Below are 27,061 nucleotides of genomic sequence, written 5' to 3'. Positions count from 1 at the left end.
GAATTTTTTCGAATTTTATAGTTTTTTTCGAATGTGGTAGAATTTTTTCGAATTTTATAGTTTTTTTTCGAATGTGGTAGAATTTTTTCGAATTTTATAGTTTTTTTTCAAATGTGGTAGAATTTTTTCAAATTTGACAGTTTTTTTCGAATGTGGTAGAATTTTTTCGAATTTTATAGTTTTTTTTCGAATGTGGTAGAATTTTTTCGAATTTGATAGTTTTTTTCGAATACGGTCGAAATTTTTTCGAATGCGGTCGAATTTTTCGAATTCGAATTTGAATACGAAACGAAACGAATTCCGAAAACGAATGTAACGAATGCAACAAATTTAACTAAACGAATTTAGTTAAATAATGAATCGAAACTAAACTAAACAAATTTTTTCATCCTGCACATGTCTACCCTCCATACATTTTCTATAGAATTAAGGTCTGGAGACTGACTGGGGCACTCCATGATCTTAATGTGCTTCTTCTTGAGCCACTCCTTTGTTGCCTTGGCGGTATGTTTTGGGTGATTGTCATGCTGGAAGACCCATCCATGACCCATCTTCAGTGTTCTGGCTGAGGGAAGAAGGTTCTCATCCAAGATTTTACAATACATGGTCCCATCCATGCCTTGTCCTCAATGCGGCAAAGTCAGTCTGTACCTTTAGCAGAGAAGCAGCCCCAAAGCATCATGTTTCCACCTCCATGTGTGACTGTAGGGATGATGTGTGACTGTAGGGATGATGTTCTTAGGGTCATAGTCATCATTTTTCTTCCTCCAAACACGGCGAGTCAAGTTAATGCCAAAGAGCTCAATTTTGGTCTCATCTGACCACAGAACTTTCTCCCAATCCTTCTCTGAATCATTTAGATGTTCATTGGCAAATCTCAGACGGTCCTGTACATGTGTCTTCCTGAGGAGGGGGACCTTGCAGGATTTCAATCCATGGTGGTGTATTGTGTTACCAATGGTTTGTTTGGTGACTGTGGTCCCAACTGCCTTGAGATCCTTCATAAGCTCCTCCCGTGTAGTTCTGGGCTGAACCCCTTACTTTTCTCCTGACCATCCTCACCCCATGAGGAGAAATCTTGCACGGAGCTCCAGACCGAGGGCGATTGATGGTTATTTTGTATTTCTCCCATTTGTGAATAATCGCTCCAATAGTTGTCTCCTTCTCACCAAGCTTCTTGCTGATGGTCTTGTAGCCCATTCCAGCATTGTGCAGGTCTACAATCTTCTCCCTGACGTCCTCTGACAGCTCTTTGGTCTTCCCCATGATGGTGAGGATTGGATGGAAGAGATTCTGTGGACAGGTGTCTTTTATACACATAACGAGTTGTCGTTAGGAGAACCTTCTTACATTGACAGGACTAATCTGTGTACCACATGAGCTCCTACTGGAGCCAGTCTGTGGGGGGGCAGAACTATTGTTGGTTGGTAGGGAATCAAATACTTATTTTACTCCATTTATAACATTTGTTTCATTTTTTCTGGATTTTTGGTTGATATTCTGTCTCTATCATATAAAATACACCTCTGATAAAAATGATAGATCCTTCATTTCTTTGTAAGTGGGCAAAACTTACACAATCTGCAGGGGAGACAATCACTATTTTCCCCCCACTGTAAAGTCATTAATTCCTTGGTGCCCAAGTGCCACATGTGGCCCTTTGGTACATGTTGGGTAGCCCTTGGACCCCCTACAGTCTATATTGAGAGAACTTATTTGTAAAAGGGATTACCAGGATTTCTACCAGCCTCACTTAGCATGTTCCCAGTCTCTGGATCAGGTCTCCATTTCTCCATCCAAACCTGTAGCAGATCCTCCTCAGTCTTCTACAATTCAGTAGGACCGTTACTAACATTGCATATGCTAAACATCATGGGGCTGATTTACTAAAGGCAGATAGACTGTGCACTGTGCAAGTGCAGGCACTAGAGCTTAGTAAATGAGGCAAAGCTTCACTTTGCAAAAAAAACACCCAACCACACGCAAGGAAAATAAATCACATAATTTACCACAAGACATTTGTTTTTCCCAAACCATCATTTAAAAAATAATAAATTCCACTTACATAAAAATATACGAAAAAGTCAGAAAAATTCCCTAAAAAGGAAGACGTTGTTGTCATCACTCACAGTACCAAATTGCTCCAACAAACCTCTTTCCGAACATCAGAGCTTAATAGGATTACAGAAGGAACCACAAATGTGTAGGTTGGCAGACTTGTAGGCAGGTGCAGTCTACTTTCTCCACTGCAGGTGGCACTCTTCCACAACGGTACTGCAGTTTTAAGAGGAATTCAAGAGGAACATGGTTCCCCTATGGTTTACTGGGTCACCAGGGAAGCTATCCCATTGGATGCTGCCATGTGACTCTAGCAGCCATCTTGGGTCAGGCAGAGCCTTTTTAAGGCCCTGGCTCCCAGGTTTGGCACGCATATTGCGTAGTTGGTAGAGTAGGGACAGGAACCATGTCTTATAGGGACAGAACTAGCGGAAGGGAAAGGTTCCTGACAAGGAGGGAAGGCTTACGGCACGCAAATTCTCTGGACATCTTCCTGCTTGGGCACAAGACGGCCAGGGCGCATTCTTCCCCTCTCTACAGGAGCTGTCAGTTCAGCTGAACCCTGCTCTCTACATGCTGTTGGACCTATGAGTGTTCCCAGCTGGGCTACCTCCCCCTGGGTTATCTGTGAACTGTCTTTGCATTATTTCAATGCAAGTTCTTTCATCACACTGGGCCTGTGTGTGGTATTGCCGCCACACCACACTTCAATTAGCCAAATTCACATAAAAGGTTCACCAAGTCCTGTATTTTTTTGTCTTTGAGTATGCCAAAGGGTCCTCTGGTGTCTGCTGGCCACGGAGGATTGGACAAACCGCTTTGTGGCTTGTTTCCTTGCCCCAACATTATACCACCCTCCAAGTCAGCCATTGCCAACCACAGTTCTGCGGAACTTTAGGGTTCCTCCAGAGGTTGAGCTGTGGCTGATTGACCTCCCTTCTGATGGTGCCTGCAAAGTTCTGGGACCAATGCCACTTGGCAGAGCCAGCTGCAGGACACCATTGGTCTTTTTAGCTGCCTGAAAGGCCGCTGCAAGAGGGAGGGCATTTTTACCACTGACCCCCAAAGAATAGGTCTTAGCAAGGGTTCCTCGAGGCCCAAAACTTATTTCAAGATTGCCTCTGGGGTATAAACATGGAGAAAGGCTTCTCCCGGGTATTGTTTTTTTTTTTTTTTTTTTTTTTACTAAACTATGCAACTGGCGTTTCCTTTTTTCAGATCATCAGGTCGTTCTATAATGAGACGTACGTCCGTCGCTACAAAGAGTCTATTTCTGAAAGCCTTCTGACATCACTGTGGTCCCTCTCTGTGGCCATATTCTCCGTAGGTGGGATGGTGGGCTCCCTCTCTGTGGGGTACGTCGCCAACCGTTTTGGCAGGTAAGGATGCCGCATTCTCTTTTAAGGTTATAGTTTGAGGACAATCTACCGTCTTTTTTTAGACCTCATGCACACGGGCACAGGAGGCCATATGATGTAAACTGTGGGCATATTTCTACACCTGGGAGACACAGCTGCCATGTAAACCCAAATGGATGGTATAGTACACCCAGCTACAAATAGTAACGAATGGCTTAATGCCGCTATGTATGAGTTTACGCCCAGTGGCTGCCTGTCCATTAGGAGCGCAGGGGCGCCGCCCCCCAATCCATGCGCCCAGCCCCCTAATCTACATCCAGGGAGCCAGATGCATTGATTCCAATGGGGGTTTTTTTTTAAGCACGCAATTAGAGCCTAAGGCTTTGTGCTCTGGTGCGCAATCATGTTGGAACAGGAAGGGGCCGTCCCCAAACTGTTCCCACAAAGTTGGGAGCATGAAATTGTCCAAAATGTCTTGGTATGCTGACGCCTTAAGAGTTCCCTTCACTGGAACTAAGGGGGCCAAACCCAACCCCTGAAAAACAACCCCCCACCATAATCCCCCCTCCACCAAATGATTTGGACCAGTGCACAAAGCAAGGTCCATAAAGACATGGAGGAGCGAGTTTGGGGTGGAGGAACTTGACTGGCCTGCACAGACTCCTGACCTCAATGTGTGTTTATTATTTAGAAAATTATGATAGTAGTTGCATAATACTTACTGCATAATACTTACTGGATTATTGTAGTGTAATACAACTGTATCATTACATACAGTATGCTTAAGGCTGGGTTTACCATTAAGCACACTAGCCTTGTGCCTATAGGCAACAGAAGGAAAGAGTTGGCTTTTACTTGGATATTTATTAGCCACGCATTTTGTTCAGAAATGGTAGAAGTACAATCATCTGCTACAATATTCTAAGTCAGCATAGGAGTACAAAAAAAAAAAATATCTGAGTAAAAGAGGAGATTCTTGCAGAGGGTTGAGGGTTTGGGTACCAAAAATGGCGTGCCTACAGGCTGTAGATATGGAGATCCGGCCCTGAGGAAGCTGCCCCTGCTTCCTACTTAATGGTTGCTACTTTGTCATAGCTATATTACCTGCCTAAAGGGGAAATTGAGGGAGTGTGGCATAGGTTCTGTGGAATCCCAAGGTTTCTCTAGAGCACCCTTAGACTGGGGATCAATGGGAAGAAGCAATCCTTACAGTGGTAGTCAGAACGCTTCCCCTGCAGACGGCTTAAAAGATAGTTTGTGTCTTTCTGCTGGCCCTGCCAAGTGGCATTGGCCCCAGAACTATGCAGCCACCACCAAATGGGAGGTCAATCAGCCACAGCTCACGGAACCCCCTAGCAACCTCTTGAGAAACCCTGCTTGAAATTGGGTGATCAAATGTCTATGGAGCACCTACAGCAGCCTTTCTTAACCTTTTCAACACAGAAGCACCCTTGAAATAACTTTCTGCTAAAATTTACTATACCTACAACTCATGGTACCTTAAGGTCAGTGGGAAGAATCCTCCTTGCACTTGTGGTCATTGGGCAGAATCCCCCCCCTTACAGATAGCTAAAAAGACCAATAGTGTCAATAGGAAGTTATCTGAGACTGAGAGGCAGAAATTGACCATAGCTCAAGGAACCCCTAGCAACCTGTAGAGGAACCCTAGAGATACATGGTACCCTGGTTGAGAAACCCTGCTCTAAAGGTTGCTAGGGGTTCCCTGAGCAATGCTGGATCTTGATCTCCCATCTACACTGACCACCAATGTTAGGGGCCAATTGTTCACTGGCATCCAATGTAATGCCCCGTACACGCGGTCTCATTTTCCAATGGAAAATGTCCGATCGGAGCGTGTTGTCGGAAATTCCGACCGTGTGTGGGCGCCATCGGACATTTTCCATCGGATTTTCCGACACACAAAGTTGGAGAGCAGGAGATAAAATTTTCCGACAACAAAATCGGATTGCGTCAATTCCGACCGTATGTGGCCTGTTCCGACGCACAAAGTGCCACGCATGCTCGGAAGAAATTCCGGCACAGAACAGCTCGTTCTGGGAAACTTAGCGTTCGCAATGGATACAGCACTTTCGTCACGCTGCAATGTTAAAAATGGTTTAATACAGCGCACTCTCTTCTTCTTTATAATGTGACAAGAATGAAGTAGTTTTGCTGCTCATATTCACACACACTTCTCACAAACTTATTTCGTTACTATTTATCGTGATTCCCTCAATATATTTTGATTTCTCACATCTGACAACATATTTTTGTATATTTTTTATATGTTTTTTGGCTTTAATGTAGATTCTTTTTTTGTGTTTGTATTTTATTTTTTATTTTTTTTGCGATTTTGATTTGTACTCCCGAAAATGTTTGTGTGTGTTTTTTGTGACAGGTTCCCACAACACCACTGATATGTTGTTCTATTTAATCTGTAGGAGATTGTTTGGTGTTGTTGTCTCTTGTTAATTTCACATTTTATGTTAGAAATGTACCTGAATCGTCACCAACAAACTGTCTTTTTTGGATGAAAACACACACAGGAGAGTAGAATTTCCCCAAAATTTTTTTATTAAGGGCTCACAAATAAACAAAGAGGGAGGCAACGCTGGAGAAACTGCAGAAGTGGGCGAAGCCTTGGACCCCCAGGGCAGACATCAACTTTTTTTAAGCAAAATTGGTGGCCTGAGGAGTCCATATCTAAGGGAGGGCAGTCTGGTCCAGAAGTCCCAGAGATCCGGAAAGCAGCAGATGACATCTGTGTCCCCAGGCTGTGGTCATACAAGAGACTGCATCTTCTGTCAGACCAAACTGAACCCAGGGCAATCACTCTTTGGTCTTCCTTCCACGCTTCCTTCCACGCGGTGGCTGTGGTGGTGGAGTTGTGGCAGCAGGAGGAGGAGGAGGAGGATGGTCCAACTCAATGACATCCGTCTTGGGTGTTAGTTCCCCACTCTCCCCCTTACGTAGGACTTTGTACAGAAGGTCCTCACAGAGCCTGCGTTGGCCCTCCTGCATGCCCTGCAATTTTGTGGCAGCCATGCAGGCAAAGGCCTCTTCAGGAGTGGGGAAGGCTCTGAGGGACGCAGAAGCCTCCTGGATCAGCCTGAACGCTGAATCCTGCACGAGACTCGGAGTGGCCTTCCTGGCTCGTTTATATGGCAGGCGGAGGGGAGGGACCTGAGACTCAGTCAGGCTGCGACTTGTCCCAGGCTTCTCTTGGCTGACACTTAGCCCCGCCTCCTCCTGGCTGCAACTAATCCCCGCCTCCTCCTGACTGCCACATTCCAAAACCTCCTCCTGGCTGAGGTCTTCCTGTGTATGAAAAAGGGACATAGTTTTAGTTTTTTCTTCATCAATCACACACAATTTTCACCTCCTGACTGCTGCAAATTGAATGTTAACAAATATAACAGACTATCCTTCTGAGCCCAGCATTTTGCATTTTTGTCACAATTTTGGGTGCCCACTACTGTCTATTGATATGTAAAACACTTTTTTTAATCAGCAAATAGTGATCAATAATAACATCTAGTAAACATCATTTATTTATTGACCAGAAATTTGTAGAACAATGCTATACCTGACTCCAGCTGGGCTCCCCCACTTCTTCCTGGCTGGAAGGCCCAGGTTGGACATCAGAAGCCTCAGCTGGGGTGGAAGGAAGAGTGGAAGGAAGAGTGGAGAGGGATTCCCTGACTTCAGTGTGGTCTGACAGAAATCGCAGTCTCTCATAGTACCACAGCCTGGGGACATAAACGTCATCTGCTGCAGATCCGGATCTCTGGGAATCTGTGACCTTCTTGCGCTCCCTAAGATATGTGCTCCTCAGGCCACCAATTTTGGCTTTTAAATAAGGGATGGTTGCTGTGGGGACCACCGGCTTCACCAACTCCAGCAGTTTCTCCAGCGCTGCCTGCCTCTTCTGTTTGTGATTATAGTGGGGGTGTCTCACCTGCCACAGACAGGGCAGCTCCCTGTATTTGTCAATGAACAGGGGCAGGAAATTGTGGTCGTTGAACCCATCCATTTTCTCTGCAAAACACAACACAAGACAAACCCTAATGTCAGGCCAAACTCCCCTAATCTTGTTACAATATAGGCTTCCATTTCGAAGCAGTATAGGCGCAAGTTTAGATCTTACCTTAGTTATTACGATCGGCGTCTCCGATGCTCCTTCCTCCGCTCACAGATCGTATGTAATACGCACGTGTGTTACGCTTTATACACACTGCGCATGCGTATCTCTCCGCCCGCCCCTGACGTTCTTTCTAGTCTATTCCCCGCCCCTTTTCGTTCGGCGCAGTGGGGGAAGAGCACATGGCGGATAGACAGCAGGTGCGTGCTAATTGTAGCAACGAGGAGGAGGAGGAAAGGCCAGAGCCTGAAACGTCCCGATCCAGAAGGAGATTTAAGGACTCAAATATGTCCTTTGGGGAGATGTTGGAGATGGTGGACATCCTTAAGAGGGTTGACTATGATGGAAAGTATGTACCTTACCCCAACCCCAATGTCAGAAAGGCCAAGATCATGGCGAAAGTGGTCAGGAGTCTGCACCGGAATTTTGGGGTACGACGATTGAAAGATCAGCTCAGGAAGCGGTGGTCGAACCTGAAATTATGAGAACATGAGCAGTACAGAAAGATCCGGAGAGTGCTGCAAAAAAGTAAGTAGTTGTGCTGTGTTCCTATTCTTTTTGTGTTTATTACGTTCGTGCTGCTCCATGTGCTTTTAGGAACTGTTGTACAGTTTAAAAGGGCAACTTTCATGTTCATGGGCACATTATTCGTTCGGATCAAACATTTTTCGTTCCAACTATAAAATACCATTGTTTAGCCCATATGCATTTGGCCACCATTTTGACGCCCTATACTTGTCTTCAAAGAATTGGGTTGTGTAGATGGCTTTGTTACTAGAATGAAATGCAAACTAGATTCTGTGTAAGGAGAGGACACTCAGCAGCTGTTTACACATCTGGACACTGGAGCACTAGTGTGGGACACAAGAACACCCTTTTTATTAGGGGGGGCACACAGGTACTCCAGTGTATACTATAGGGGGGTCTCCATCTGTGAAGCTTGTACCAAACAGGTAAAGTATTGCAGGTTGACAAAGGACACTAAAAAGCTACATATTGGAACTCGGCTAAAATTGACAATTGTACCTCACTTCCAAGCAATGTTTCCTATTTATAGTTCTGACATTAAATATCTGTGTGCTAAGTATACCATTTTTGTTTTACATAGGGGATAAAAGACTCGGAGGACACCCCTCATCTGAGGAGACCAGAACCCCCCCCCCCCTCTGGAAGAAGGGGAAATCCCCCCAACACAAGCTGAGCAGGAGGATGAAGACGTGGTGGAACTAGTTACCACAACAGGTGAGTGTCTGCGACCACAGGCTCAGATAAGAGATGGATGGCGGTATTTTTTTTAAACCAAATTTATTTTGGGGTTCCTCTCTTTTTAGGTGATCGTGAGGTTGTGGATGAAGATCCTTTCACATCCGAAAGTGCCCAGATCCTGATCGGGGAGATCATGGGGTGTAATTTACAATTGGAAATCATCAAGCAAAACATCAATGATGTTATTCCAAAATATAAAAACATCGTTGATGTTTTGGGGCGAGTTTAAAACCCCTCCAAATCACTTTCTTCTTTTGTGTGCTACAATGTGCGAAATGTTTTTGTGATTTTCCCCAAAGCCAAATTTGGAGGATGCACACAGTGTGTCAACATGTGCTATCTGCCATCACGGGAGATCAATGGACGCGTTTTGGGGGTGCAACCCCTTCCTCAATAATAAAGTAGCGGTGAGGAAGGGGTTTCTCCCCCAAAACACGTCCCTTGATCCCCCGTGATGGCAGATAGCACATGTTGACATTGGGAAATTTGTGTGCATCTTCCAAATTTGGCTTTTCCAGGGGTGATTTTCCCCCATCTGAACGCAATATCAAACACAGTTCCTAAATACTCATGTCTGATATTGCCTTCAAATTCGACCAAATGTGACGTTTGTAAGTTCAAGATTTGTGTCTTTTCTTGTTGGTTTTACACAGACCTGTTTTCTATAAAATGGACATTTTGATTTTGGATAATGCCACCACAAAAATTGTTATACAACAAACATGTTGGTTTGTTTGAAAAACCTTTGGTAAATGCACATGTGATTGTGCAGGTATTAAAAAGATTGTTAATCAAGAATGTGTGGATTATTGTCTCAACGCTACAACACTTTTGGGGTGATGTAATTGTTGTTTTATGAGAAAATGGGGGTTATTTCCTAAGGGCAAATCCACTTTGCACTACAAGTGCAGTTTCAGTGCAGTTGCAAGTGCACTTGTAGTGAAATGTGTTTTTGCATTTAGTAAATAACAGCCAACAGTGCTTTGTATAAGGTTACACAATCACGACATTTTCGGGACTCTACACATTTCTGTCAGGGTCAGCTAAAACAAACACAAGCAGTAAATGTCCACAAAGAATTTATTATTTTTTTTATTATAAAAAGGCTTCACAGATTGTTTGGCATATTGATAGCCCCCCTACCCGCAAAGAACTCCAGATAGCGTAACCGGACATCACGGGCACTCAGGGAGGGCAAGCCAGGACGGCCACTTTCAAGCGCCGTCAGTGTGGTTTAATGTATGATTCCGGCCTCAGGCCCAACTGAGCCAGCATAGTTGGCCGAATGTTTCCTTAAAAAGTTATGGAGAACACAGCACGCAAGTATTATATGGTTCAGTTTATACTCCGCCATATGGATGGGTTTAATAAATAGGCGGAACCGGCTGGCCAGGATTCCAAATGTGTTCTCCACCACTCTTTGGGCTCTGGCCAGCCGGTAATTAAAAACCCTCTGTTCCGGGGTGAGGGTCCTCATTGGGAATGGCCGCATCAGGTGGTCCCCCAGCGCAAACGCTTCATCAGCAACGAACACAAATGGGAGTCCTTCAACATTGTCCTCTGGAGCTGACAAGTCCAAGATGCCATTCTGGAGACGCCTGTAGAACTCCGTCTGGGCGATGACTCCACCATCGGACATCCGGCTATTCTTCCCCACGTCCACATACAAGAAGTCGTAATTAGCCGACACCACCGCCAACATCACTATACTATTGAACTACTTGTAATTATAATAGTACGACCCCGAGTTGGGTGGTGGGACGATGTGGACGTGTTTCCCATCAATTGCCCCTCCGCAGTTAGGAAAGTCCCACCGCTGGGCAAAGTGGGAGGCCACAGTCTGCCATTCCTGTGGCGTGGAAGGAAACTGTTGAGGAAAAAACAATAAACATTACTATTTTTTCACAGAAACATGGCAAGCAGATTAGGCACAAACATTATGTGGCAACCTCCAGATAGCATTTAGTAAGGAGAATTTAACAAGGCCAAAGTATAAGGTACACCTATCAAATTCCCCCTCCCCCCCTCTCATGGGCCATTTCTAACATTATAGGGGGGGGGGTGAATCTTGGACAGGTAACCCTCTTCACTTCATTGAGAGGTGAATGCCTAAATAATGGGTATTACTTGGAACAGCCCCTCCTTAGTTACACTATTGGCAGCCCACTGGACAGGTAAGAAGTGTCATAATACAAAGATATAAATACACATTGTACACATTTGAGGACATTTGGACATTCTGCTATTACCTGTCAAGATAATAATAGGATACAAAAACTTTAAACAGTACCATTTGAAAGTATACAGGCCCTTGCACTACATGCTTTGGGGAATTCATCCATAAATCTGACCAGTAAAGAGGTGGGTATAGTGTGTATGGGTTTGGCAAAGTCAGCAGATAGTTGATTGAGGATAGAGAATTGGGATCAGCTGACTTAGCAGTTGGGGGAGGGAGGGTTACTAAAAATTATTTGGGGACACCACAAAAAAAAGCCTCTGCCACTCTGCCTGAATTTAAATCAAAAATAACATTTCCAAACATTTTAGGGGGTGTTTGGGGTAAAGCACTACTATGGAGCTGATAAAATACATTGTTAAGTGACTACATGAGGTGAATATAGGGGCAGGAGACACCATGCTAGGGAGGTTAGTGAAGGGCAAATATGTATGAAGGACCTAAAATAATAATTACATAAAAATCCAGCATGCATGAGGACAAAGGGGACATTCACAGCATATTACAATCATGGTAATTAGGGAATGAGGAAAGAAATACAATATATTAGCAAACATTCAATACAATAAAATGTGATATTAAAGGATAAAAATCTTACCTTCATATACTCCTTCTGCAGGACCTGTATGATGGCAGAACAGGTCTCTGGGATAATGATCCCCAGAGCCTGGGGGAGATGCCTGTCGAGAACTTCAAGTCCTGCAGACTTCTCCCTGTCGCCAAATACCGCAAGGTAGCAACGAGCCTCTGCTCCGGAGTGATGGCTTGCCTCATGCAGGTATCCTGCCTGCTGATATAGGGGGTCAGCAAAGCCAACAGACGGTGAAACACGGGGTCCGTCATCCTGAGAAAGTTCCTGAAATCATCAGGATTATTCTCACGGATCTCACGGAGCAAAGGCATATGAGAGAACTGGCCACGCTGAAGCAACCAATTCTTGGTCCATGAACTCCTCCCCACCCTGTTCATGGACTGGACTTGTGTCAAGGTCAGGACCCCAACACCAAGCCCCCGCACAGCACGAACTCTATGAGGAGTATGCATACGAAACATGGCTAGAAAACGGTCGGCTGCTCAGAACGAAGTAACAGAACGCACTGAAGAACAGCAAGGCCTGTGAAGAGCGACCTGAAAACCAGTAACGAACGAACAAGAATACAATGACTACCTAAAGTCACGCGGAACTTGCTGCACGCACTGAAGAGCAGATACAAACCCACAAGCACAAACTGAACGGCAGAAAACGATCTGAAAGCCACGAGTCTGAAAAAGCGCGAATCGTCTCTCACCAAACTTTTACTAACACGAGATTAGCAAAAGGAGCCCAAAGGGTGCCGCGCTTGGTTCTAAACCGGCCTTTTCTAGTCTCGTCGTACGTGGTGTACGTGACCGCGTGGTTGGCGATCGGAAATTCCGACAACTTTGTGCGACCGTGTGTAGACAAAAAAAGTTTGAGCCAACATCCGTCGGAAAAAATCCTAGGATTTTGTTGTCGGAATGTCCGAACAAAGTCCGACTGTGTGTACGTCCTATAAGAGTTCACTTCTACACTGACCAACAATGTAAGAAGTAACTTTTCAATGGACAACTAACGTAAGAGGTTCTTCTCTAAGGCCTTTAGTGTTAGGGGACACTAAACTTTTCACAGTGTATGTTTTTGGAAAATATCATTATTCATTTGGTTTGATATTTATATATAACCATGGTTCTCATTTGCCCATTTCCAGGAGGAATGCCATGCTACTAGTCAATGTTTTTGCTCTGGTCGGAGGTGCCTTAATGGCACTTTCTAAGATTGCCTGGGCCATAGAGATGCTGATTATTGGAAGATTCGTCATTGGAGTTTTCTCTGGGTTCTGCACTGGTCTAGTGCCGATGTACATTGGGGAACTGGCGCCCACTGCTTACCGAGGAGCTTTGGGGACACTCAACCAGCTTGGCATCGTGATTGGAACATTGATAGCACAGGTGAGTACATGAAATGGCCTGTGTCAGACAAAGTACACCTTATTTGATAAAGAAATAGAGTCTAATGTTAAATCTTGTAGTAGTTGGTCACATTCAACCGGGCTTGTTCTGTAATGTTGAAAACGTCTTCAAGCTGCTCTTCAATTCTAATGCACTTCAGGAACATAGGAAATGACAGAAAGTGGGGGAGGAGGGTGAAGCTCTGCTTTAATGATTGTGGCTCAAATGTGTCCCATATAGCATCAAAAAAACCAAACCACTTATTGTTGCCACATCATGGGACTCCCTACTATCGAATCATCAGTGGTTTGCTTCTTTTAGGGGCTACATTTCAGTGCAATGCTCATCTATGTGTTCTGTGGCCTAAGTCTTTATCAGTCTTTCTCAACCTTTTTACCCCAGAAACATTTTTGAGATTCTGGGAACCCCTGCTAAGATTAGTCTATTGAAGGTCATAAGGAAAATGCTCCTTTCCATTGGAAAGACCCCTCACAGTGCTGGTTAGACTGTAACCCTTAGAGTCAGCTGAAAATATCTTTGGTGTCATGCTACAGGCTCTGCCAAGTGGCAATGGACCTGGAAATATGAAAGCACCATCAGATGGAAGGTTAACTAGCCACAGCTCAAGGAACCCCTAGCAACCTTGGGAGGGACCCTAGGGTTCCACAAAACCCTGGTTGAAAATGCCTGGTCTAAGTAGTTAAAAATGGCAACTGCCAAGTTTAAGACAGGCTTTCCATTGGTGTGGATGTTGCGTATGTTGGATGGGTCTTAGAAATTACAAGTTTTCAGGATAGTGGCTATGGTGCTTGGATAGGCTACACAGTCATGATCTCAGAAGAGCGGAGTTTGAAGTAAGAACAGTCTATAATGGAAGTGGTAGAGATGTTCTGTGGCCTCAGTCTACGTTAGTCTTTCTCAACCTTTTTCCCCAGAAGAACCCTTGAAATAATTTTTGGGTTTCTGGGAACCCCTGCTAAGATTAGTCCCTTGGAGGTCATAAGGAAAATGCTCCTTACATTAGTAGTCAGTGGAAGGAAGGACCCCTATAGTGCCGGTTAGACTGTCACCCTTAGAGTCAGCTGAAAATATCTTTGGTGTCACGCTACTGGCTCTGCCAAGTGGCAATGGACCTGAAGATATGAAGGCACCATCAGATGGAAGGTTAACTAGCCACAGCTCAAGGAGCCCCTAGCAACCTTGGGAGGAACCCTAGGGTTCCATGAAACCCTGGTTGAAAATGCCTGGTCAATTGCCAAGCTTAAGACGGGCTTTCCATTGACATGGATGGTGCGCATGTTGGATGGGTCTCAAAAATCACATGTTTTCAGGATATTGGCTACGGTGCTGGATAGGCTGCACAGTCATAATCTCAGAAGAGCAGAGTTTGAAGTAAGAACAGTCTATAATGTAGGTGGTGAGAAGGGGAGCAGAAAAGAAGAGCACTTATCCTTTATTTGTGTTATTCCCCTTTTAACTGACTCTTGTTTCTTGCTGCTGTTTCCAGGTTTTTGGTCTTGACGTCATCTTGGGTTCAGCGACCCTCTGGCCCCTGTTGTTGGGTCTCACAGTCCTCCTGGCAATCATTCAGTGTGTCCTGCTGCCATTCTGTCCTGAAAGCCCCCGCTTCCTGCTGATCATCAAGCATGAACCGGACAGAGCTGAAAAAAGTGAGTACTGTGCAGTTATTATTACTACAGGAGGTGCCGAGGGGTCCACTTAGGGTTGCCAACTTTTCTTCAAGCCAAACCTGAACACTTTAGCAGCCTGGGATACCTTTGGGTGCACCAAGAAGAGTAGTAATGTGGTGCGCATAGCATGCCATAGCAAACAGTGGCTGTGGCCAAATTGCTATACCCTGCATCCCAGTGATGCCGAACCTGCCCCCAGACAGCCACCCGCAGCTTCCAGACGGCAACAGATTTGTGTGTGACTATCTTGGTTACAGCCCATTCTGAATAAAGTGTCCGGATTTCAGACCACCTAAAACCACACGTGATTCAAAACCCGAACTGTCCGGGTGAATCCTGGACAGGTGCAAACCCTAGGTCCACTGTCCTGGGGACCATATGAGGTCAGGGTACCAAAGTCATGACCGGCGGATGGGAAGGCGGTGATCGCCGCAAGCACCACACCCTGCACGGGAGATGGACGGGAAGGCAGCGAGACTAACCTTAATATAGGAGGCCGACCATTCTCCTCTCCGTTCTCCTCTGGGCTGAACAGGAAGTGTGTCCTGAGACACGATTGGGAGTCCTAAGACTCCCTGGCCAATCTGGTCTCAGGAGCTGCTTCCTGATTGGCCAGGAGGAGAATCAGGAAGACAATTGGGAATATTAATTCGCTATTATCACACAACTGGGTGGGCTCAGGGCGCAGTCCTCTGTGCCCCGAGCCTACCCTTTTTTGAAGCCAATTAGAGCCTCAGGCTCTAATCATGTGCTTAAAAAAAACAAAAACCAATTGGAATCCATGCGTCCGGTGCCCTCCATGAAGATTAGGGACCAGGGGCATGGATTAGGGGGGCGGCGCCCCTGTGCCCCGTGTAGACGTGCCGCCACTGGTTCCCACTCTGGTCCTGATGACCATTGTCAACAGAAAGAGATGGGAGATCCAAAATGTTACAGGTGTTAGTGATGCAGGAATAGAGGGGAAATCTTCCAATAGGAACACCTGTTTCAGCGACAATCTCGTAAGATCTCTCACTTTGGAAAGATGTCCTCCCATTTTCTTTGTCAGGTCACCAACCTGGCTGATTTGTTCGGCAGGGCTGTATAAATCCCAGGATTTCATTGACAGAAATACAATTTATTTTGATTGATAGACAGTATATACTGTATATATTTACCGTCTATTTTGCTTTAAAGAAGTCTCACTTCTATTTTTTTTAATGTGTCCTGTTCCACAGGGGACAAAGAACATGTAGTACTTTGTCCCATCTTTCTACGTACCTAATAAGGCTAGCTACAAAGCTTGAAAGGGTACCCCTCCTCTCTTCCATGGCTGTGCAACAACGCAGCTAGCAAGGAGATAGCAGCTTTGAATAATGGCCCTTTCCTCCATCTCCAAGCACAGTGCAGCTCACAAGCCCCCCTTCCCTTGCATACCTTAGAGAAATATTTGTCTTAGGCAAGTACTTGGAGATGGAGAAAAGTGCTGTTTGCCAAAGCAGTCAACTCCGTGCTAGCTACGCTACATGGGTACATAGTTGGTGAGGTTGAAAAAAAGACACAAGTCCATCCAGTCCAACGTTGTTGGATGGGCATGGAGGGAGGAGGTGTAAGGTATCCTACCCCACGACTGGCCTTAGCAAACATTTAGGAAGATGGTGAACAGAACACATGAACTCCTTTATGACCACCCAACATATATGTGTTGGCAAAAGGGCGGGCAACACACTATATATATATATATATATATATATATATATATGTCGCTGGGCTGCCGTGATCACTGTGGTCTCCCAGCACAATGGACGAGTCGTCAAAGACAGCTCTTGGTTCAGACTAAAGATCAGTAGGCAGCTGGACCGGCTTCCTGTAGGCAGGTGCAGTCTGTTGTCTCCACTGCAGGTGGCGCTCAACCGCAGAGGCAATGTAAAGGGAGGGGAAGTCATGAGGAACATGGCTCCTCTATGGTTTCCTGAGTGACTGGGGCAGTGATCCGATTGGATGCTGGTCGCCCATGTGACTCTGGCGGCCACCTTGGGTGTGGCAGAATCTATTTAAGACCCTGGCCCCTGGGTTTGGCGTGCATTCATGTGTGGGTCTTGTAGGGACGTGTCACCCATCTGTCAGGGACAGTATTAGCGGCGGGGAGAAGTTCCAGTTGAGCAGGGAAAGCTTAGGGATCCGCACACTCCTTGGACACCTGCCCGTTTGGGCTCGGATTGGCCAGGCTGCATTCTGCCCCTCCAGACAGTTCGGCTGAAGCCTGCTCGGCTACACGCTGTTGGTATCGGTGAGTGTTCCGGTTGGGCCTCCTACCACTGGGCTGTTGTGAACTATTTGCCTTATTTCAATACAAATTCTACATTTTGCACCTGGACTGTGTGTGTTTTATTGTCACCGCACCACGCTGCACCCAACCACATTCCAACCATGTGACAGTAGTCACATGATCACCATCTTTTCCACCTCCCGGGCTTTCAGAACCGTTTAAAGGGAAGCCAGGGTGGGAGGGGTTAAAAAGTATAAATGCAAGTGAGAGTAATTTTTCTCTTGTGAAAGACATAATTGACCACAAACAGTCTACGGAAAAAGTGCCGGGCCCTGAAAGGTTAAATCCCTAAACCTATTGGCCAGATTACCCTATAGTAAACCGCCACCGATTTGTGTTATTTATGAGCCCCATATTGGCTCTCCATGTGTTTCATACAATATTTGGTGTTAGTTTTACAGAAACTTCGACAATCCCACAACGTGTCCTCAGAAATTACAGAAATGAAGGAGGAAGGGGAGCGGATGTCGCAGGAGAAGCCCGTGTCCTTTATTGAATTATTCCGCTCCAGCCAGTATCGCCAGCCCATCATTATCGCCATCGTTCTGCAGCTGTCACAGCAACTCTCCGGAATCAATGCCGTGCGTATCCTCCCTGTCTATCTTCTGAGCCTTTTCTCAGCTTCCTCCTACCGGGGCGGATCCAGAGTCTAGTCTCGGGAGGGGCACTGCCAGAAAATCCATTTTTTTTGTGGGCAATTTATCGGGGAAATGGCTGGTGTTGGCGCTTCAATCATCCTGGCACCATGGTTGTTACAGTGTCAGATTAGTAGCGCATTATTTCTATAATTACATTGTAAAATAAAATGAAATAGTTCAACTCACCATAATGCAGAATCAGTGGGAGCCCTGCGGATTGTCACTTGCCACGTCACCTGCCACACGTTTTGGATTGTCACTTGCCACGTCACCTGCCACACGTTGCGGATTGTCACTTGCCACGTCGCCTGCCACACCTTGTGTATTGTCACTTGCCACGTCGCCTGCCACACCTTGTGTAGTGTCACTTGCCACGTCACCTGCCACAACTTGCGGATTGTCACTTGCCTGCCACCAGATGCAGATTGTCACTTGCCACGTCACCTGCCACACCTTGCAGATTGCCACATCACCTGCCACACCTTGTGGATTGTCAGTTGCCACGTCGCCTGCCACACCTTGTGGATTGTCACTTGCCATGTCACCTGCCACACCTTGTGGATTGTCACTTGCCACATCGCCTGCCACACCTTGTGTATTGTCACTTGCCATGTCACCTGCCACACCTTGTGGATTGTCACTTGCCACGTCACCTGCCACACCTTGTGTATTGCCACTTGCCTGCCACCAGATGCAGATTGTCACTTGCCACGTCACCTGCCACACCTTGCAGATTGCCACATCACCTGCCACACCTTGTGGATTGTCACTTGCCTGTTAAGTGGGTGTTTTAGTTGTCTCTTGCTGTGACCCCGAATTCCCAGACTCAGGCAGCTGGGATAATGTAATCTCTTTGCTGCCTGCCCAGTGAAGTTACTGCAGGGATGCAGGGCTGGCAGTGAGAGATGATCTCATCTCTCTGCTCCCCCGCCCCTGGCTAACTGATTGGCCAGCTGACACACTGAGCCTGCTCTCTCTCTCTCTCACCTGCCAACACACTGAGACACCTGGCAGCTCAGCCCGTCCACAAACCAGTCCGCCCGCTATCGGAGCCGCCCGCTATCTCATCCGCCCGCTCAGCCGCCCGATATGTCAGCCGCTCGCAGAGCCGCCCGATATGTGAGCCGCCCGATATGTCAGCTGCTCGCAGAGCCGCCTGCTTTCTCACCCGCCCGCAGAGCCACCCGCTATCTCACCCGTCCGGCTAGCAACAGATTTCTCGGGGGTAGCAATTGCCCCGTTGCCCCCCCCCCCTGGATCCGCCCCTGCCTCTTACTATGCAGGCCAGCCAGGCTAAAGCGCAAGAGAGGGCAGATCAGAGCGGGGCTAGGCTCCATTCACACTTGTACGACTCCAAAGTTGCGCTGACTTTGCAGTGCAACTTTCCTGCAACTTTGGCACAACTTTGGATGGGTGCAACTTGGATACACCTTTGGCTTTGACCAGTGTTAATGGCCAAGTGTTGCACAATTGTTGCATTGTATAACATTCAGGTACGACTTTCATGCGACTTTTGAGGGCTAACATTGAGTTCTATGGCCCTCAAGTTGCATGAAAGTCGGACCAAAGTATTGCATGAACTACTTTAGAAGTCGCTGCAACTTGCACATACTGTATATGAATGGTTATCATTGGAAAACATGGGGAAAGACTTGTCTTGCGAGTTCGATGTCCAAAGCTGCATGACAAGTCGCATAAGCGTGAATGAAGCCTAAATGTTTAGGGCTCAGATAGTACTACTCAGGGGAGGACTGGTCACATGTGACCTGCAAGCAAATACAATCAACTGGATTTTTCATGGTGGGGACAGTTTTTTGGGGGGGGCTAAACACAAAGAGGAGTATTTTTGGAAAAAAAAATGTGCAGAGCTATTTGTTCTGTGCAAATATTGGCAGAATCGAATGTTAGTGGACTATTTTATCTGCAGGTCAGATGTTCCTCATTCATACAGCATAGAATGAATCAGGAAAATACAGCCTGGATAGGAGGGGCGGCAGAGCGGCACGTAGAGAAACCGATCCCCTCCATTTTCCTCTTGAAAGCCTGCTTCTCCTCCTCTCCCTCCCTCCCTGCAGGAGGAAGATGGAAGTGATTGGTTCCTCCGTATGCCACCCCGCCGTCCCTCCTATGCAGGTATACAGAGGGGGGGGGGCACACGGGTCTCCTGCAGCATGGGGCCGGGTCGCAATCACGACCCCTGTAGTCACCCGGCCACCCCTCCTATGCAGGTTCTGCTGCCCCCCTATGTGCTCTCCTGTCATCCTACCCCCCCACCCCATGTCAGGTTCCCCCCCTCCCCTCTCCCGCTGGCTGCATGCAGGGGATGTATCAGGATGGAGAGCGGGGAAGTGGCTGGTAAAAATTTAATTTATCAGTCGCTTCTTTTTTTCTGTCATTGTTCCGTACTGATCGCTTCTGTGTCCATTCATAGCTTAAGGATAGTAAACAACAGTGTTTACTATGCTACAGTTTGTGAATGGAGGGGAAGCTCTGTACAGAGCTATACTTGTTCATTCCGAGGCTGCAGGGAAGGAGATTGAGGGCTGTGTCATCAATCAATTTCTCTGTCTCAAAAGTGAGACATCAGGGGTTCCTAAATAAAAATTGTGAAAAATAAAATTGTGAAAAAATATTTTTTTCATAATATAAAATTATAAAATAACAATAAACAAAAAAAAATAAATAAAAAAAAACACTGACACCAGTGGCAGAACTACCAGGGTCGCAAAGGTTGTACTTGCGACCAGGCTTTGGCGTTCCATCAGATGGAAGGGCCACAGCCAGGGGGTCGGGGGCGGGGGGCCTTCATGGTTTCTTGCACAGAGGCCCTGAAGGTTCTAGTTACGCCTCTGCTGTTTATGTTCCATGGAACTGGGCTAGATGCAGAATTTGATAGGTTGTTATTCTACTGCCCACCTCGATACTTCACCTCTTGCCTATTCCTATTGAATAGCATGTGTCATTTTCTTCTTGCAGGTCATAAACTACTCTACCAGTATTTTCGAGAGTGCCAAAGTCCCCAATCCAATCTACGCCACCATCGGCGCTGGTATTGTGAATGTGGTGTTCACAGTTGTATCGGTGAGTATGTTACACGTGTCACTGTGTAGCCCATAGGCTGTTTGCCATGGTAAAGTCCTCTAAAATATGTTTTTTTTCTGCAGCACTATTGTCCATGAATGGTTCTGACCTCCTCCATGGTTTGAGATTATTTACACTAATGTATATCTAAGGCCATTTTCTTTATTTTAGTCTTGGATGGAAAAGGTTAAAGGTTTTCAAATTCCCAGATGGCTACATTGGTTGGCATGGGCAGCAGAAGATAATCATCAAAGGAGTGTAGCTGGAGAAGATAATAGTCAAAGGAGTGTAGGGGGACCTAAGGTGTGGGGAGGGTGTGGTGAGCTAGTTCATCTTTTCGTTTTTTGTGAACTAACTCAACCTCCCACCTAACACCCTCCCCACACCCCGGGTCCCGCTACACTTGGCTCCTGCCACATGCCAACCAGTGTTGCAGTCAGGGCATCTGAAAAAATGCAAATACACAACCTGGAGACTGCTTAGCATCATCATGCTAGCAATGGTGATTGGGCATTGGTCAGCACTGACTCATGACCATGCTGACCAATAAGAAGCTCTCTGAGCCCTCTTTGTTTCAGGACAGCGTCCCATTTCAAATGCTCAGACTGTATCTGTGTCCAGTGGTAGATTTCCATCTCCTTCCTATCATTGAGTCCGAAGAGGAAGTGAATGGAATTTTCCCCAAATTGCAGGCATTTTTTTGTTTTTCTCGAATGGATGATTTCCGCTCACTTCCTACTTTGGTGACAACTGTAAAATGTTGGATTTCCTATCACTTTGACACTGGTCACCAAGAAAATTAGTGTGAGTCTCCCTAGCAGGGACACAGAAAGCAATAAATAGCTAGTGTGTAATAAAAGCAGCACTATAAGTTGTAGAGTCCAGAGAAAATGTGAATCAATTTACGTTGAGCAGTATTGGTAGTATTAGCAAGTTGCATATCATGCCTCTGGTATGTGTCCTGCTAATACTGCTCTTGAGTATAAGCATAGTGTGCAAGTGTTAAAAGGACCCTACTGAGTCCAGTCACAGCAGTTGTAAAGCCTTGATGAAAGGAGAAAGCCTCAAAACGCACTGGGTATCTTGTACAACTCTATCGTGACTTGATTCAAATTTTCCTGGTGTGGTGTGGCACTCACCCTTGGACTCTCTTAGAAACCCATGTGGAGCACTATGTTACATGTGAGCAGGCCTACTAACGTTAGCCAGCTTCATTGATTGAACAAGTCAAGAGATCTAGCACCTTCTTCTGAAAGTGGATCATACCCTTACCTACTCTACCCAAAACAATAGAAAACAGTTTTAGCTTAGAACCTGTGTCAATGAGCTTTTCATTTCTCCTGAATTGCTTCTCACCCAATACAAGTTTATAGGTATGCCAACGCAACTGAATCAGCTCAAGTGCAGGTCAGCTGCACCTGCATTGAATTCTGAATGATCTTGGAAGCATCTTAAACTGGTATCAAATGCACAAGAATACAAAACGGCCGCACACCCAACGAGGGCACTTCTTCATAAAAGCTTTACTGAATTGGCCAGAAAGTAAACCAACAACCCCACCTGAAAACTGGTCTTCTTTTCATATTTCGATGCTTATTCAGTCATCTACAAGTCCAGAAGGGTAAAACATGTTGGAGGGATGGTGTCCAGGTGGAGATGTCATTGTGTTTTCTAGATAGTTCAGTAAAGCTTTTCTGAAGAAGTGACCTCATCAATAAGCGATCATTTGGCTTCTTGGGCTTGAATGCATGAAGCGAGGGTGGACTTGTTGGCCAGCACCTGAGACACCTGTTACTGTTTTATCCTTCGATGCCTAATTATTTATCTACTATTAAGCCTTGAAGGGTGAAACACATTAGAGGGGGCGTCTTCAGGTGGGGATGTCACTGTGTTTTCTGGTTGGTTCAAGAAAGTATTTCTCAAGAGGTGACCTCTTCAGTGTGCGGCCATTAGTCTTCTTGGGCTCGAGTGTATGTAGCAAGGATGGACTTGTTGGCCAGCACCTGGGACACCCATAGCTGGAGGGGGAAAAAACACGGACGTCCCTACCTGAAGACTGACGTTCTAATGTGTTTCATCCTTTGATGCCCAATCATTCATCTATGATTAAGCCTGGAAGGGTGAAACACATTAAAGGGGTGGTCTTCAGGTGGGGATCTCAGTGTGTTTTCTGGATAGTTCAATAAAGCTTTTCTGAATAAGTGTCCTTATTGGTGTGTGGGCATTTGTCTTCTTGGGCTTGAGTGCATGGAGCGAGGATGGACTCCTTGGCCGGGACCTGGGACACCCATAGTCGGAGTATAAAAACACACTGACGTCACCACCTGAAGACTGGCCTACTAATGCATTTCCCGGAAGAGTGAAACACGTTAGAGGGGTGGTCTTCAGGTAGAGACATCAATGTGCTTTATAGATGGTTCAATAAAGTTACCTCATCGGTGTGCAGCCATTTGTCTTCTTGGGCTTGAGTGCACAGTGTGAGGATGGACTCTTTGGCTGGCATCTGAGACACCCATAACTGGAGGTCGATGTGTGAGTTTGGAACGGTGCAAGCTTCTATTGTTTCATTAATCGTGATGTCGAAAGCTTGCATTGCCCATCAACACAGGCCCAAAATCAATCTACATGGGCGCCTAATCTACTTATGACTCCCATCTTTCTCTGGAAACAGTTTCACTATTTTATTTGTGAATGAGTGAATTCATAAAAAAGGATTAGCTAAATGAACGCTCTCGACTTTTGTCTCTTTCAGCTTTTGGTTGTAGAACGGGCCGGTCGGCGGACACTACACCTCACTGGCCTTGGTGGAATGGCCGTATTCGCTCTCATATTGACAATTGCTCTTAAGCTTACGGTGAAAACTCACTATTTTATAATTCTTAATCAAATTATCTTTCCTATTCTGCTTCTTCTTTTACTCTTCTCAATATTCACCTTACCATGAGGTCTTATCGAACCCTGGTCTGAAGACCTAAATACAGTACAGTATTTTTATGTGTGAATTTAATTGAAAATATCTTTTTTTTTTTTTGTTACTGGATGAATTTGATTATTTTCCCTAATGGTATATGATACAATACCAGGGTGCATAAAAAAAACACCCCAGTTTCCAATAATTGTTTCTCTTTCCTCAAGGAAATCAGTTCTTTCACTAGTTATAAGAGATGAGTGATGATGGTGTGATTTGGCCTAAACTATTTTTTTTCAGCTAAATAACGAATTTAGCCTTTGCTAAAATTTTGGTAAATGTAACCTCAATGTTTGCCATACAGACAGCTCCGGTAAAGTTTTGGGTTTTCTAACAAAGTCATGTGATCAACATGCCAGCGGTCTAATGGCGACCATTGATAAACAAACGGTTAGGGTCAAGGTTAGTTTTTGGATTTGCATTAGCAATAGGTTAGGGTTCTTCCGCTTCTCGATAGACATGTGTGTTTTGTTTTTCGAATTAAAATTGAATTTTCAGAGATTTGGATGTATATGAATCTCCGAATGGACATAGTAATGAATGTCAACAAATTCCAAAAAAAATTGTATCGAAATTAACAAATGCTTTTGCTTCGTTCTGATGACGTCACATGATGCAATAGTAGTTCGGGTTTGTGGGGAATTTAATTAAATTTTTTTGAATTTGTTCAATAATTCGGATTCGGATAACGAATGGATCCGAAATTTTGTTCCATTGGTTAATTCGGATGCGCATGATGCCGATCAATATTGTCCAATCAGCTCATGACATTTCTCTTGGTGGTTTGCACTAGCGCCTGAAAATATAGAATCCTTCTGATTCAAATCCGTCCCTTTCGATAAAAAATCGAATATACTGTATATCAATCTTCTGGAAAAACTGCAACATTTTTCAAATCCACCAGGACCAACGAATTTAATAAACGGATGCCGAAAATGAATTGGGTCAACATAATGAATATAGCAAAACAACATTTTTTCAATGAACAGATGCACCTGAAACTAAACAAAATGAAAATTTCCAGTGTGCAGATGTGTAATTCTCAATATCTAACATCATGTTTTCTAGCTAACAAGGGCTATTTGTTGGCACAGCTAGAGCTCCTGAATTTCCCTAACCAAAAACAGCCATTCAATGCCTATTGTACCCTAAAGCCACCTTAATTAAGCTTTCTTTACTGACACCAATGCATTTGGTGATATAGTCAATATTTAATAAAATGTCTTGATTTTCTCCAAAAGAGTCTACTGACTATGGTATGTATATGTGAAAATTGATCAATTCTGATGTACTGATGGCTGATCTCATTTCTTGAAGCCCTAAAATTCCAGGACAGTACAAATACCCCCCCCCCCCTTAAATGACCCCCCTGAGGTATTTAGTAAGAGGCATCGCAAGTTTTTTGATGTTTCATTTTTTGTCACAATTTTTCGGTTACCAACAGCGGTCACTGGAGGGGCATGCTGTGCGGCCCTAACCCTGAACAGGCTGGATGATGTACAGGCGGCAACTGATTACGTTTGATTACACCTCTAATATTTTCATGGGTTTGCTTCCCTTTCTTCCCTTGCTAACCAAAGTTGTGCACTAAATCCCATTCTCTCTTATAGTCTGTACCTTTCTGACCATTTTTCCATTTTTTGTGTCTAACTCTTATCTCGTTATGTGGTTCTCTTTAGGAACAAGCCTTTGGGTGGAGTTACGTGAGCATTATATCCATCTACCTCTTTGTGGCTTTCTTTGAGATTGGCCCAGGACCTATCCCTTGGTTCATCGTGGCTGAGCTTTTCAGCCAAGGACCACGACCAGCAGCTATGGCCGTATCAGGATGCTCAAACTGGACAGCCAACTTCCTTGTTTCTATGTTATTCCCCTATGCAGCGGTAAGTGGATCAGGATTATGCATGATTTGGTTTGAGGGGAAGCATGTTAACTATAGTAGTCAACTATATTTCCTAAGGTCATCTTGAGTTCATTTTGACTCACGGTTTCCTAAGGTCATCTTGAGTTCATCTTGACTCAAGGTTTCCTAAGGCCATCTTGAGTTCATCTTAGCTCAAGGTTTCCTAAGGCCATCTTGACTCAAGGTTTCCTAATGCCATCTTGACTCAAGGTTTCCTAAGGTCACCTTGAGTTCATTTTGACTCAAGGTTTCCTAAGGTCATCTTGAGTTTATTTTGACTCAAGGTTTCCTAAGGTCATCTTGACTAAAGATTTCCTAAGGTCATCTTGACTAAAGATTTCCTAAGGTCATCTTGAATCAAGGTTTCCTAAGGTCATCTTGACACAAGGATTCCTATGGTCATCTTGACTCAAGGTTTCCTATGGTCATCTTGACTAAAGATTTCCTAAGGTCATCTTGAATTCTTCTTGACACAAGGTTTCCTAAGGTCATCTTGACTCAAGGTTTCCCAAGGTCATCTTGAGTTCAACATCTTGACTCAAGGTTTCTTGAGTTGTGGAGGTTCACATCTCAACTTCAAGTTATTTTCTTTAGATCAGTTGTAGCAGCTCATGCCAGTATACATTATGTTAATCATTTCTTCCCTTTTTGTTTTGTTTTATTCTACTGTTCTGCGCTTTCTCACAAAAAGAATGGATTCGGTCCATATGTCTTCCTCATCTTCGTGATACTTCTGATATTGTTCTTCATCTACACATTCTTCAAAGTTCCCGAGACGCGAGGACGGACATTCGAGGAAATCTCCAAGGTTTTCCAAAAGTCTAAGGGCCTGGGTCATGGCGGCCCAAGTGGCAGCGTGGAGTTGACTGGAGTGAAAGTGCCTTCAGAATAGATGGAGTAGGAGGAAAGTGATGGACCTGCATAAAAACTATACTGTAAATAACAGAGAGGACCTTATTTTGGGGACAACTGGTGCATCAGAGATTAGCAGCAAGTTTTAATGAGGACACAAAGCCGGTTTCTCAAACCGTAAAGTTATTTTCCCCCTTTCTTTCAATATGAAGCAACTCTCTGATGTATTGCGATAAAGGAACTTTGATTAGCATGGCTTGGGAAGATGGACCGCCAAAACTCTGAGAACTTCTAAAAAAAACTGTTGCAACTTTGGAAAACCAAGCCCTTGAAAGAACCTCTCTTGTATTTGACTGCAGCAGTGGTGCGGTAAAATAGATGATACCAGGCACAGTTAGGGGTGTAATCAGTCCAGTAACAGGTCAAGGCAAGGCTACGTTTTTCTCAAAAGCTGGATTGTTTCTTAGGTAGATTACAAAAATGAGTCAAGGTATTACAGTTCCAGTCATGAATCCTTTATCAGGCTAAAGAGGTATTCCAAATTTAACCCACTGGAGGGCAACTTCTTCAGACGTCATGGCTCAGCAACATGC

At 45.1% G+C, this 27,061-nt stretch overlaps 1 protein-coding gene across 1 annotated transcript in view; it reads left to right on the top strand.

The window, feature by feature from the left end:
• Positions 1–26,699, top strand: part of LOC141105561 (solute carrier family 2, facilitated glucose transporter member 3-like) — a 47,027-nt gene extending 20,328 nt beyond the window's left edge. The window contains exons 3-10 of the mRNA XM_073595453.1: positions 3,277–3,437; positions 12,787–13,027; positions 14,535–14,697; positions 17,420–17,607; positions 20,641–20,745; positions 23,498–23,599; positions 25,393–25,596; positions 26,308–26,699. Coding sequence (XP_073451554.1) covers positions 3,277–3,437; positions 12,787–13,027; positions 14,535–14,697; positions 17,420–17,607; positions 20,641–20,745; positions 23,498–23,599; positions 25,393–25,596; positions 26,308–26,508 — 1,365 coding nt within the window. The 3' untranslated portion in view covers positions 26,509–26,699. The remainder of the gene's footprint in view (positions 1–3,276; positions 3,438–12,786; positions 13,028–14,534; positions 14,698–17,419; positions 17,608–20,640; positions 20,746–23,497; positions 23,600–25,392; positions 25,597–26,307) is intronic.
• The last annotated feature ends 362 nt before the right edge of the window (positions 26,700–27,061 follow it).

This window comes from Aquarana catesbeiana, linkage group LG08 (assembly GCF_042186555.1).
Source record: "Aquarana catesbeiana isolate 2022-GZ linkage group LG08, ASM4218655v1, whole genome shotgun sequence".
NCBI classification, from domain to species: Eukaryota; Metazoa; Chordata; class Amphibia; order Anura; family Ranidae; genus Aquarana; species Aquarana catesbeiana.
The sequence above is the reverse complement of the archived record's forward strand: the minus strand, read 5'-3'. Positions and strand labels throughout refer to the sequence as shown.